Genomic DNA, 12,861 nt, shown 5'->3' with positions numbered 1-12,861 from the left:
GTGCGTTGTTGTAAAGTATCCGTTTAGCAACGGTGTAAGATATACATGTTATTCCGTTCTTATTGTAATGTAATGTTTTGTAATGTAATCACCGCCGGTAAATGTCTATTGTTAAATCAACGGCGTTTGACTCCGTTGGTCATGCATTTTTGTGTCTTTCATATATTTGGCGGGAAAAGTGATTGTATATAAAGGTTTCGTAGTATATGTAAAGGTTAGTTTTTGTTAGTATTTAGAACCTTTCGGACTTGTGGAATTTAAAACTTAAAATTGGATTAAAAATGTGATTATTGGATTATTTACTTTGAAATAGAAAAAAATGGATATTAAAAGTAGTGAATCATTTCTTGTTGTTCTTAATTCTTTATATTACTATTTCCAGTGTAGCATTTGAAATCTTAAAATTAACACTTCGCTACATATACAACGTGCGATATTTGGAGTTAGGTTCTAGAACGTCTGATATTTGGAGTTAGGTTATAGAACGTCTGATATTTGGAGTTAGGTTCTAGAACGTCCAATATTTGGAGTAAGGTTCTAGAACGTCCGATATTTGGAGTTAAGTTGTAGAACGTCCGATATTTGGAGTTAGGTTATAGAACGTCCGATTTTTGGAGTTAGGTTCGAGAACGTGTGATATTTGGAGTTGGGTTCTAGAACGTCTGATATTTGTAGTAAGGTTCTAGAACGTCTGATATTTGAAGTTAGGTTCTAGAACGTCCAATATTTGGAGTTAGGTTATAGAACGTCTGATATTTGGAGTTAGGTTCTAGAACGTCTGATATTTGGAGTTAGGTTATAGAACGTCTGATATTTTGAGTTAGGTTCTAGAACGTCTGATATTTGGAGTTAGGTTCTTGAACGTCTGATATTTGGAGTTAGGTTCTTGAACGTCTGATATTTCTAGTTAGGTTCTAGAACGTCTGATATTTCTAGTTAGGTTCTAGAACGTCCGATATTTGGAGTAAGGTTAAAACTTCTGATATCTGGAGTAGGGCCGTACCTTTACTAGTTATCTGAACAGTAAATTCTTTATTGACGTTTTAATCAAATAACGATATAAAAACATTCTTTGAATACAGATTTAATATTTAAAACACCTTAACACAAAAATATTGCATGTAAAACATCTTACTAAATAAATATTGAAGATAGAAGAATTTAACACATAAAATTAAATAGTGTATATTAACTAAAATGTATTGTATATAAAAAAATAAAAGAAAACAGAAAATATTTGGTTATAAAAACTGACTGTTAACATGTTAAAATGATTTGGTCCAAAATGGAATGTTTGTAATACATGTACTATAAATAATAATGTTGATATCATATACATGACAAAAAAATGAATATAAAAATAAAAAAATGAAGGAATTGTGCATGTATACGGACTTTGTGAGATTGAGAAACACGGTCCGATATTACATATTTGTGTATAGCAAATCATAAAATGTTATAGAACAAAATGTTATTTTTTCATCATATAAGAAGTATTCATACTAGATTTAAATCACGAAGAACTTTTTCAACATTTGTAATTTTAAGAACTATTTTATAAAAATATCCAAAATGATACATTTCTACTGTTTCTATCAATATTTACAACACTTATGGAAAATGTGCCCATTCTAGATCAATCTACTTTAAAGAGAACAGACATTAGAATACCCTTGTGTAACTGACCAGAATATGTTTTGAATTGTCACTAAAATATTCAGTGTACGTCGAAATATTTCGCTGTTTGATATCATAACAGCAGAACTTCTGGGGAGGTAAGCGGACATTTTTGTTTCAAACAATGTCTTCAAGAAGAACTCATATTACCTTCCACGGTTCTGTGATAACATCGCTCTATGGTCTATACCGTGCATGCTTTATTATAATGAATTCATGTTATAATGTCAACTAGTGTATACCCTGACGATGTCACATATTGCTATGTTTCTGCATTTTGTATACCGGTATGTATATATTAATTGATGCTTTGTCAATGGCTCTTTTTTGGGCTTTAGTACAAAATACAAGTTCTTCTTCTTCTTCTATGTATCTGATAGTTCATTACATTAAAAAAAATTTTCAATAAATTTAATGTCTTGAATATCGTTCAGTCAATTTCATCGCATTAAATATTATTATGGGTATACGGACTACTGATTGGTTTATTGCGCCCCACGATTTCCCCCCGCCTTATAGTTCATTGTCTTGGGACTTGTTCTGCATAATGGTGCAACAGGAATGAAAGAACTGACCAAAGTCCAAAGCAATAAATGGAATCAAGCTGATATAAAAAGCCAAGTAACATAGGCTTAAACCGAAACTTAATATCGTGGGGGATCGACACCTCTTTTCACGTGAGCGTAAGTAAATAAGGGGGCAGCTTAGAATAAATCCCCACCTGAAAATACAACACACAAAATAAATACATAATCATATAGAATATCTGTATTTTCATACTCCACATTAAACATGAATGATTCATATACGTCATAAGAACACAATGGTAAGTTAAGACCTTTACAATTCTCGATAAAATGTACGCATCAAGTAAAGAGTTTAGTCGACCATTTTAAAAAATAATGATGATGAGATTATATTATATTTTCAGTAAGACCCAGTTGAGTGATATCCATTGCCAGGCTCAATGCAAGAAAAGATGTAACATGGTGTCTTTAACTTTATTTACCGCTTAAAGGTTCCAATAGGTATAATACTTGAATTTGCAATATAATTACAGGTATAGAAATAACAACGACAATTTGATGTAGAAATTCTTATCATAAGTTTCAGATCTTGATGTCTAATCAAAAAAAAGAAAAAAAAAAGAAAAAAAAAGAAAATATTTTGTGCGTTCCACAAAGGTAGCCTGTACACTTCATATTTATCACGTTTTAACAAGACCATTATCTCGTTTCAACTAGATTATCTCGTTCCCACAAAAAACAAGAATATATTTCCTCGTTCCCATGGCACAAGGATATTATCTCGTTCCCACACCACAAGAAGGTATCTCGTTCCAATGACATAACGGGAGATTATCTCGTGACAAAAAAGAAGTATACTGTACATGTGACCTCTGTGTCACTGTAATATTGACCTAAAGATAAGCGAAATGATGGTTTTTATCACAACATTACTATAAGTATGATAAAACCATGGTAACTTACCTGATACAACTGTTATGAATGACATAACGATGTAAAATATGGCCGAGGTAGTCCCGCTTGTTTTATCGTCATGACAACAGCATCTATATGTCGCGTGGTATACCAGTGGAATAAACAACAATGAAAGGCCGGCAATCATAAGTGCTTTCACCAATTCAACTGTTTTTTGGTCTGAAAAGGACAAAAATACTCTAAATTACAGAATCAGACTAAAATAAAATCAACAAAAATAAAATAAATATAAATTAATTGTGGAAACTTACCCCACCAACAGGCAGTCGGTGCGTGGCTTGGATATTATACAAGTACATTACCACTCCCATTTTTTTGATAAATTGAATATTTATTTATTCAAAATGTTTTTAAAACATATTTTCTTTTAGTAAAACAACAAAATAAAGTTATTCTTCTTCGAGGAAATTGTTCAAGGAATTAAATGAACTGGCATTTCTTGAAAAGTTAAAGCAGCACGCCTCCAGATTCATGCTAATTTTCATAAACATCTCGAAAATGTATTTGAATGTGTAATATTGTGAAGTAACCAAAAGAAAGCAGTTTACACATACAATTCACGTAAATTACCAAAATATGTATAAATAGCCTTTACTGCGTTAGTAACGCAGGAGAAATATAGTTGTAAATACTGAAAAATCAGTCATTAATCGCACATAAAATGTAAATTATTACTTGAATCTTCCGACTTTTTACTTTTAATTACATCTTAGTATATTTTTCTCAAGTTTGACTTTATTGAATTATTTTGACTCATCTGGAGGCGTGTAGCTTTTAGCCTGCATCCCATCTTTTTATTGAGTATATTTTAAAAAGTAATGAAAATAACTTAAACATTAACTTACATATGTATGTTCCTGAAATTTCTGGAAAGCCATTATCCGAGTCGTCGGTAATGTTGCCCTCTTTCATATAGTACTTGTTCACTTCTTTAAATAATCCACTGTCTATTTCTTTCACAACTGTTACCGTCCTCATTCCTTCCACCTTCCCAGATACCCAGTATGGAATAAAGAGCGCAAAAAGCCCAAAAACAAGGGCCAACACATAAAGACAAAACGCACAAACTGCTCCGGTGCGAGACATGGCGTCGATCAAAAATAATTTCTAATATAATGAGTTTCTTAATAATTTCGCTTGTTTTTCTTTTTTTTTCTTTGTCTTTACTCTTCGTTGCTCAGCTATATACTGAAATCATCTCACTCGGCGGGTATTTCATATATAATAACCAATAATTTTGCGATACGTAGATTATTACAATTATTATGTATTAAAATAACGAAATACCAGACAGGCTATTTTTAGACACTGGAAAATCCATGTTATTTATAGATTTTATAAACTGGCCGTAGATTGACTGAGAGATTCATACTGAAGTAGGAACCCAAAAGTTACAAGTGCTTTCCTCTGTAATTTCAGAAAACGCCGGTGAATATTTTATAAATGAGATAAGCAATCTTTATTTTGAATGCGCACTGATTTTGCCGTATATTAACACTGGACATATATTTGATTGTACACATAATATTTAGATTAAAACATAGAGGTGGGTCCAGTGATTAAGGTATATTGCCTCTCAACAAAGGAATTGCGCGTTCGAGCCTTACTAGTGTCATGACCATGTGTCTTCACGTACATAACACTTGGTCTGGTTAGTTCCAGGATGCAGGTTTAAGTACAGTTCTACATGCTTTCTTCACAAATGAGAATGTTTTTACTAAATGAAATACGTGATAGCCGGTTTTTGCTAACGTGTAATATTTCCTATCATCATTAACACGCTGTTTCTACGGTGCCCGCTCGTGTCTTAAAAATGCACGGATAGGTCTTCCACCATCTGTAAAGCTGGAACGTTGCCACGATTACTTCTGTGTTGATGCGACCACCCCACTCCCCCATACCCCCCCCCGAAAAAAAAGCAACAACAACAACAAAAAAAAAACAAAAAAACAAAAACAAAAAAAACATAAGAACAAAACAGTTCACTTGTTTCTTGCTGAAAAATGATTAAATGTTGAATAAAAGGTATGACAAACTAGAATAATAGGAAATATAAATTCTCAGAAAACAAATTTCTCAAACTGCACGGCTTGAAATTTTTAACATAGTAGACTAGGCAGATGGTAGGATTTAGTTGTACAGCACTTATTAGAGATAAGATGTACAATTTTCAAAGCAATACAACACTTGCATTCAGACGGTAATTCTACACTATAGGAATCATCTGAGGTTTCCCTAAAAAGGATCCCTTCACTTTGATCCTTTACATACTTTACTCACTAAATACTTTTTTCGCCATGAGTAATGATTGAAAAACCTCCATTTAAAAAAAAATTAATGTGAAGCCTGACCGAGACTCAAACCTGGGACCCACGGAATACCGTACTGCGGCTCTACTGACTAAGCTATCCGACCGCCTACAAACTACCTCCCCTCCCCTAATTATAGAACAGTTCAATACCGTGACATAATCATTTTCGGTCGAACATAACACAACTTTGGGTCTCCTGAAGAGTTTTTCAACATCATTTTTACCCCATCTAACTACTATGTTTACCTTTTAGCCCTAATTGTTATGGGATTTCATTCATTACACCCATTGTCCTATCCCTTACATCTCAAGGTCAACATTGCTATTTGAGGGTATATGTCGTGTCCGGTCCATAACTTTTTATATCTATGAAGGGATTTTGTAAATACTTGCCACAATTGTTCACAATAATCAGACGATGTGCCATGCGCAAAAACCGGTCACCTACCTCCAAGGTCAAGGTCACACTTGGAGGTCAAAGATTAACATTATGTGGTATATTTTGTGTCCGATCTAGAACTTCTTCATAGTTTAAGGAATTTTGAAATAAGTTGGCACAAATAATCACAATAATAAGACGATATGTCAAGTACAACACCTGCACCCCTACCTCAAAGGTCAAGGTCACACTTAGATGTCAAAGGTTAACAGAGTCTGTTATATGGTATATTTTGTGTACCGTCCATAACTTCTTCATAGATTAAGGAATTTTGAAAATACTTGGCACAAATAGTCACAATGATAAGATGATATGCCACGCGTAACATCTGTGTCCCTAACTCTAAGGTCAAGGTCACAATTGGAGGTCAAAGATTTACATAGTCTGTTATAGGGTATATTTTGTGTCCAGTCCATAACTTTTTCATAGATCAAGGGATTTTAAAAATACTTTGCACAAATAATCACAAAAATCAGACGAAATGTCAGGCGCGAAACATGAGTCCCTACCTCCAAGGTCACACTGAGAGGTCAAAGATTAACATAGTCTGTTATAGGGTATATTTTGTGTCCGATCTATAACTTCACCATAGTTCAAGGGATTTTGAAAATACTTGACACAACCTCTAAAGTCAAGGTCACACTTAGAAGTCAAAGCTTGACATAATATATTTTTAAATTCCGTGTTTCATTTTATTTCTTTAATGAATTTATTGTTACATTTGCAGATCTAGCATTGATCATAGTTTTGGACTGAAAGTCTTGAGAGCCATACCTCAATCATTTGAAAAAGCACACTTTTATGCTTCATATAAAACTTCCCTGAGGCGGGGGACGTTGGTAACTCTGTTACAAATTCTTGTTAAAGTAATCCTAGTTTCCTGTTAATATCTTTAAAATTGTTTGAGAAATGGTCTACATAAATGTTTTTGCAAGACGGAGGCAACAACGATGATGCTGTGGTCATAATGTATAGAGTGATATGATAATTTTTGAGTAGTTAGTTGCTTTTCACTTATGACAGAACACCTTTCAAAGTCTGTTGCAAGTCTAAGGGCAAGAAAAACAAGCCGGACTGTAAAACGATTTCAATCTGTGTCCGATATTTGGAGTTAGGTTCTAAAACGTCCGGTATTTGGAGTTAGGTTCTAAACGTCCGATATTCAGAGTTAGGTTCTAAAACGTCCGATATTCGGAGTTAGATTCTAAAACGTCCGATATTCGGAGTTAGATTCTAAAACGTCCGATATCTGTAGTTAGGTTCTAGAACGTCCGATATTTGGAGTAAGATTCTAAAACGTCCGATATTTGGAGTTAGATTCTAAAACGTCCGATATTTGGAGTTAGGTTCTAGAACGTCCGATATTTGGAGTTAGGTTCTAGAACGTCCGATATTTGGAGTTAGGTTCTAAAACGTCCGATATTCGGAGTTAGGTTCTTAAACGTCCGATATTTGGAGTTAGGTTCTAGAACGTCCGATATTCGGAGTTAGGTTCTAGAACGTCCGATATTCGGAGTTAGGTTCTAAAACGTCCGATATTTGGAGTTAGGTTAAATCTTCTGATATCAGGAGTTGGGCCGCACCCTTACAAACAATCTGAACATTTTTATTGACGTTTTAATCAAGTAACATTATAAAAAAATTCTTTGAATACAGATTTTAAATATAAAACATCTTAACACAAAAATACTGCATGTAAAACATCTTACTAAATAAATATTGAAGATAGAAGAATCAAACACATACAATTAAATAGTGTATATTAACTAAAAATGTATTGTATATAAAAAAAACAAAATAAAAGAAAATATTTGGTTATAAAAACTGACTTAACATGTTAAAAGTGAATTGGTTCATAATGGAATGTTTGTAATACATGTACTATAAATAATTATGTTGATATCATATACATGACAAAATAAAAATACAAAAATACAAAAAATGAAGGAATTGTGCATGTATACTGATTTTGTGAGATTGAGAAACATGGTCCGATACATATTTGTGTATAGCAAATCATAAAATGGTATAGAACAAAATATTATTTTTTCATCATATAAGAAGTGTTCATACTAAATCACGAAGAACTTTATCAACATTTGTAATTTTAAGAACTATTTTATAAAAATATCCAAAATGATACATTTCTACTGTTTCTATCAATATTTACAACACTTATGGAAAATGTGCCCATTCTAGATCAATCTACTTTAAAGAGAACAGACATTAGAATACCCTTGTGTAACTGACCAGAATATGTTTTGAATTGTCACTAAAATATTCAGTGTACGTCGAAATATTTCGCTGTTTGATATCATAACAGCAGAACTTCTGGGGAGGTAAGCGGACATTTTTGTTTCAAATCTTCAAGCTTCCACGGTTCCGTGATAACATCGCTCTATGGTCTATACCATACATGCTTTATTATAATGAATTCATGTTATAATATCAACTAGTGTATACCCTGACGATGTCACATGTCGCTATGTTTCTGCATTTTGTATATGTATGTCAATGGCTCTTTTTAGGGCTTTAGTACAAAATACAAGTTCTTCTTCTTCTTCTATGTAGTCTGATAGTTTCATTACATTAAAATATATTCATATAACTTTTTTGTCTTTAATATCGTTCAGCAATCATCATTAAATATTATTAGGTATAGACTACTGATTGTTTATTGCGCACGATTTTCCGCCTTATAGTTCATTGTCTTGGGACCTTGTTCTGCATAATGTGCAACAGGAATGAAGAACTGACCAAAGTCCAACAATAAATGTGAATCCAGCTGATATAAAAGCCAAGTACCAGCTTAAACCGAAACTTATTATCTCAGACTCGACACCTCTTTTCACGTGAGCGTAGTAAATAAGGGGGCAGCTTAGAATAAACCCACCTGGAAATACAACACACAAAATAAATACATAATTATATAGAATGTCTGATTTTTTATAGTAAGCATGGATTAATGCATATACGTCAATATAATACAATGGTAAGTTAAAATCCTTTACCTGCTGTATCTAAAATCAATAAGCGTTTGCCACCAGTATGAGCCAGGCCAGCCTGCACTTCAATGTGGTCTGACCAGACTCTAAACTGTTGAAAACTCAAGTTTTACATTTTAAAATTGAACTATCGTAAACTTTGAATAGACTTTTCCAGATATGAAATAAGGCAAACCCATAAAACATATTCAGCGGGTGAATACAATTTTCGATAAAATGTACGCGTCTAGTAAACTAGTCGACCATTGAAAAATAATGATGATGAAATAACATATTTATCAGTAAGACCTAGTTGCCTAACTTAATGCAAGAAAGGATGCCATATTACATTTTTAGCTCTGGTTCCCACGACATAATGAAATATTACCTCGTTCCCACGATATAAGGAAATATTACCTCGTTCCAATGACATAATGAAACATTACCTCGTTTCCACGACATAAGGAAATATTACCTCTTTCCAATGACATAATGAAATATTACCTTGTTCCCACGACATAAGAAAATATTGCCCTGTTCTAATAACATAATGAAATTTTACCTCGTTCCCACGACATAAAGGAATATTACCTCGTTCCCACGACATAATGAAATATTACCTCGTTCCCACGACATAAGGAAAAATTACCTCGTTCCCACGACATAAGAAAATATTATCTCGTTCCAATGACATAATGAAACATTACCTCGTTCCCACGACATAATGAAATATTACCTCGTTCCCACGACTTAAGGAAATACTGTCTCGTTCCAATGACATAATGAAATATTACCTCCTTCCCAGGACATAATGAAATATTACCTCGTTCCCACGACATAAGGAAATATTACCTCGGTCCCACGACATAAGAAAATATTATCTCGTTCCAATGACATAATGAAATATTACCTCGTTCCCATGACATAAGGGAATATTACCTCGTTCCCACGAAATAAAGAAATACTATCTCATGGCCACAAGGTTAAACAAGAGGGCCATGATGGCCCTGTAATCGTTCACCTGTATATAGGCCCCCCTGGGGCGGGCTAATTTTAACCCAGGGGCTTTTATTTGAACAAACTTGGTAGACACCCATTTGAAAATGTTTCATGATAAATATCTAAGCTCTAGCTCTAAGAAGATTTTTAAAGTTTTTACTAGAAAACAATGACCTCCCCCCCTCTGGGCGGGGCCAATTTTGTCCCCATGGCTTTTATCTAAACTCTAGCTCTTTGGGGTTTTCAAAAGAGGATTTTTAAGTTTTTACTACATACATATAAGGAAAATCAATGATCCCCGGGGCGGGGCCAATTTTAACCCAGTTATTTGAACAAAAATGGTAGACACCCATTAGAAGATGTTTCATGCTTAATATCTTAGCTCTAGCTCTTAGAGTTTTATAAAAGAAGATTTTTTAAAGTTTTTACTATATACATAAAGGGAAAAACAATGACCCCCCTTGGTCGGGGCCAATTTCTGGGGCTTTTATTTGAACAAACTTTGTAGACACCCACTAGAAGATGTCTCATGCTTAAAAGCTAAGCTCTAGCTATTTGGGGTTTTTAAAAGAAGATTTTTATAAGTTTTTAATATATACAAATAATGAAAATCAATGACTTATTTGAACAAACTTGGTAGACACTGACTAGATGATGTTTCATGCCAAATATTTAAAGATATACTATGCTCAATTTGATATCAGAAAATATTTATTATTGCTACACAGTCTCTTCGTAAATATGAAATAAATATGTGTTGACTGCACACAAAGTTGATATGTCATGTTTAAAACTCTACACACTATAGGTGGTCACAATATGAATATAATTATAGTGTCGTAAAAAAACTGGCAGATTTTTAAAGAAAATACCAACTTAACTTGTCCTGCAAGAGAGAACGTGACTTCCAATACATAGTTTATTCTTTTATTTTAAAATTAGACACATTCAGTAAGAATTTCATAGGTTTTAATAAATTTCTTTGATTAAAATATTTTACTCAAATATGAGCAAAGTATATCTTTAAGCTCTAGCTCTTTCGGGTTTTTAGAAGAAGATATTTTAAGTTTTTTCTTTCGGTTGCCATGGCAACCAGAGTTCTGCTTGGAATTAAGTTCTTTGAACAATTTTTAAAGCTGACTACCAAAGGAACATTCCTGTGAAGTTTGGATGAAATTGGCAGAGCAGTTTAGGAGGAGATGTCGTTTAAAGTCAGAGTTTACGGACGGACGGACACCGGATGAAAAGCAATCACAAAGGCTCACCATGTCACTTTGTGACAGGTGAGATAAAAAGAAGTATACATTTTGCATCTATGCCACCGTAATTTTGACCTTAAATTAAGCATGATTTTCACAAATTTGTAAATGAGGTATTTATCACATTACTATATGTATGATAAAACCATGGTTACTTACCTGATAAAACAGCTATGGATGACATAGCGACATAAAATTTAATCCAGGTATTCTCGCTTGCTGTATTTTCAAGACAACAGCATCTACATCCATATATTGCCTGGTATACCAGTGGAATAAACAACAATGAAAGGCCGACTATCATTAGCGCTTTCACCATTGTAACTGTTTCTGGATCTGAAGAGAAGAAAAATAATGTAAATTACAAAATCAGACAATGTGTTCACTAAAAAGATCAGAATCAAATGATTTGTAACATTAAAAAATGCAAAAAAAAAAAAACCCCAACAAATTATTTACACACACAAACTTAACACGCACACTCCCATGCAGGTCCCTTTTTTTCAAATTGCCAAAATCTCTTCGAGGAAATTGTTCACAACGACATCATGTTTCTTTAAAAGTTGAGCTCGCATCGACCCTTTTTCAGTATACTATAGGAAGCTAATTAAAAGCTTAACTTACATATGTATGTTCCAGTGATCTCTGGAAAGCCATTATCTGTAATGTTGCCCTCTTTTATATAGTACTCGCTCTTCTCTTTAAATAGTCCAATTTCTGTTTGTTTCACTACCGTTACCGTCCTCACTCCTTCCACCTTGCCAGATACCCAGTATGGAAGTAAAAGCGCAAGAAGTCCAAAAACAAAAGCCAAAAGATAAAAAAGACAAAGACAAAACACACAAACCGCTTTAGTGTGAGACATGGTGTCCTAAAAATAATAAATTTCTAATTTCTTAATATAATTTTTTTCTACTTGGTCTTTTCTCTCCGTTTTTCAGCTAATACTGAATTAATATCACTCGGTGGGTAAATATATTTCATATAATAATCAATAATTTTGCTGATACGTAAATATATTATATTATATAATTATTACGTAAATAATAAAATACCAGATAGGCTATTTTAAGGAAAATCCAAGTTATTTATAGAATTTTATAAAACACCAAGTCAAAGAGAGTGTTATCTCTGAAATTAATGCCGCCCTGGTCATAGAGTGACAAAATATATACTAGGAACCCAAAAGTATTAAATGTATACTTGCTAGTGCTTTTCTCCGTAATTTCCATTTATATTATTATTTTCAGAAAACGCCGGTGTATATTTTATAAATGAGATAAACAATCTATATTTTGAATGCGTACTCATTTTGCCGTATCTTAACGAAACTTGATACACATCTTATTGTATATGATGAACACGTCAGATATAGATACAATATAGAGAGGAGGGACCAGTGATTAAAGTGTATTAATGCCTTAATAATAGAAATTAGCGCTCGAGCGTTGCTGGGGTCATGACTATGTTTCTCGGGAAGCAGGTTCGATAGAAAGTCGAATAATCTACATGCTTTCTTAACAAACGAGAATATTTAAACTTAATAAAATACGTGATAGCCGGTTATTGCTTACGTGTAAAAATTCCTATCATAGACGCTGTTACTCTAGTGCCCGCTTGTGCCTTGAACCCCCCCCCCACACACATGCTGTTTCAGATAAAAATAAGTACAGTTTAACATTTGGTAAAT

General features: G+C 33.3%; 2 protein-coding genes across 2 annotated transcripts; both read right to left on the bottom strand.

Moving 5' to 3' along the window:
• Positions 1 to 2,252: 2,252 nt before the first annotated feature.
• On the bottom strand, positions 2,253 to 4,390 carry LOC132740584 (uncharacterized; the record flags this gene model as incomplete). Its single annotated transcript, XM_060728516.1, has 3 exons — positions 4,025 to 4,390; positions 3,166 to 3,338; positions 2,253 to 2,394 (listed from the first exon to the last, which is right to left on the bottom strand). Coding segments are annotated over exons 1-3 (556 nt in total), but the record flags the coding sequence as incomplete, so codon positions are not given.
• Positions 4,391 to 8,560: 4,170 nt separating this feature from the next.
• LOC132740586 (uncharacterized) lies at positions 8,561 to 12,764 on the bottom strand. The gene is made up of 3 exons (XM_060728518.1): positions 11,796 to 12,764; positions 11,331 to 11,507; positions 8,561 to 8,822 (listed from the first exon to the last, which is right to left on the bottom strand). The coding sequence occupies exons 1-3, from the start codon at positions 12,034 to 12,036 to the stop codon at positions 8,626 to 8,628; spliced, it is 615 nt and encodes a 204-aa protein (XP_060584501.1). The 5' UTR covers positions 12,037 to 12,764; the 3' UTR covers positions 8,561 to 8,625.
• Positions 12,765 to 12,861: the final 97 nt, after the last annotated feature.

The sequence above is a fragment of the Ruditapes philippinarum genome, unplaced genomic scaffold, assembly GCF_026571515.1.
Source record: "Ruditapes philippinarum isolate M1 unplaced genomic scaffold, ASM2657151v2 ctg9916_1_1_1_1, whole genome shotgun sequence".
Lineage (NCBI taxonomy): Eukaryota > Metazoa > Mollusca > Bivalvia > Venerida > Veneridae > Ruditapes > Ruditapes philippinarum.
This window is presented reverse-complemented; position numbering and strand designations above follow the sequence as displayed.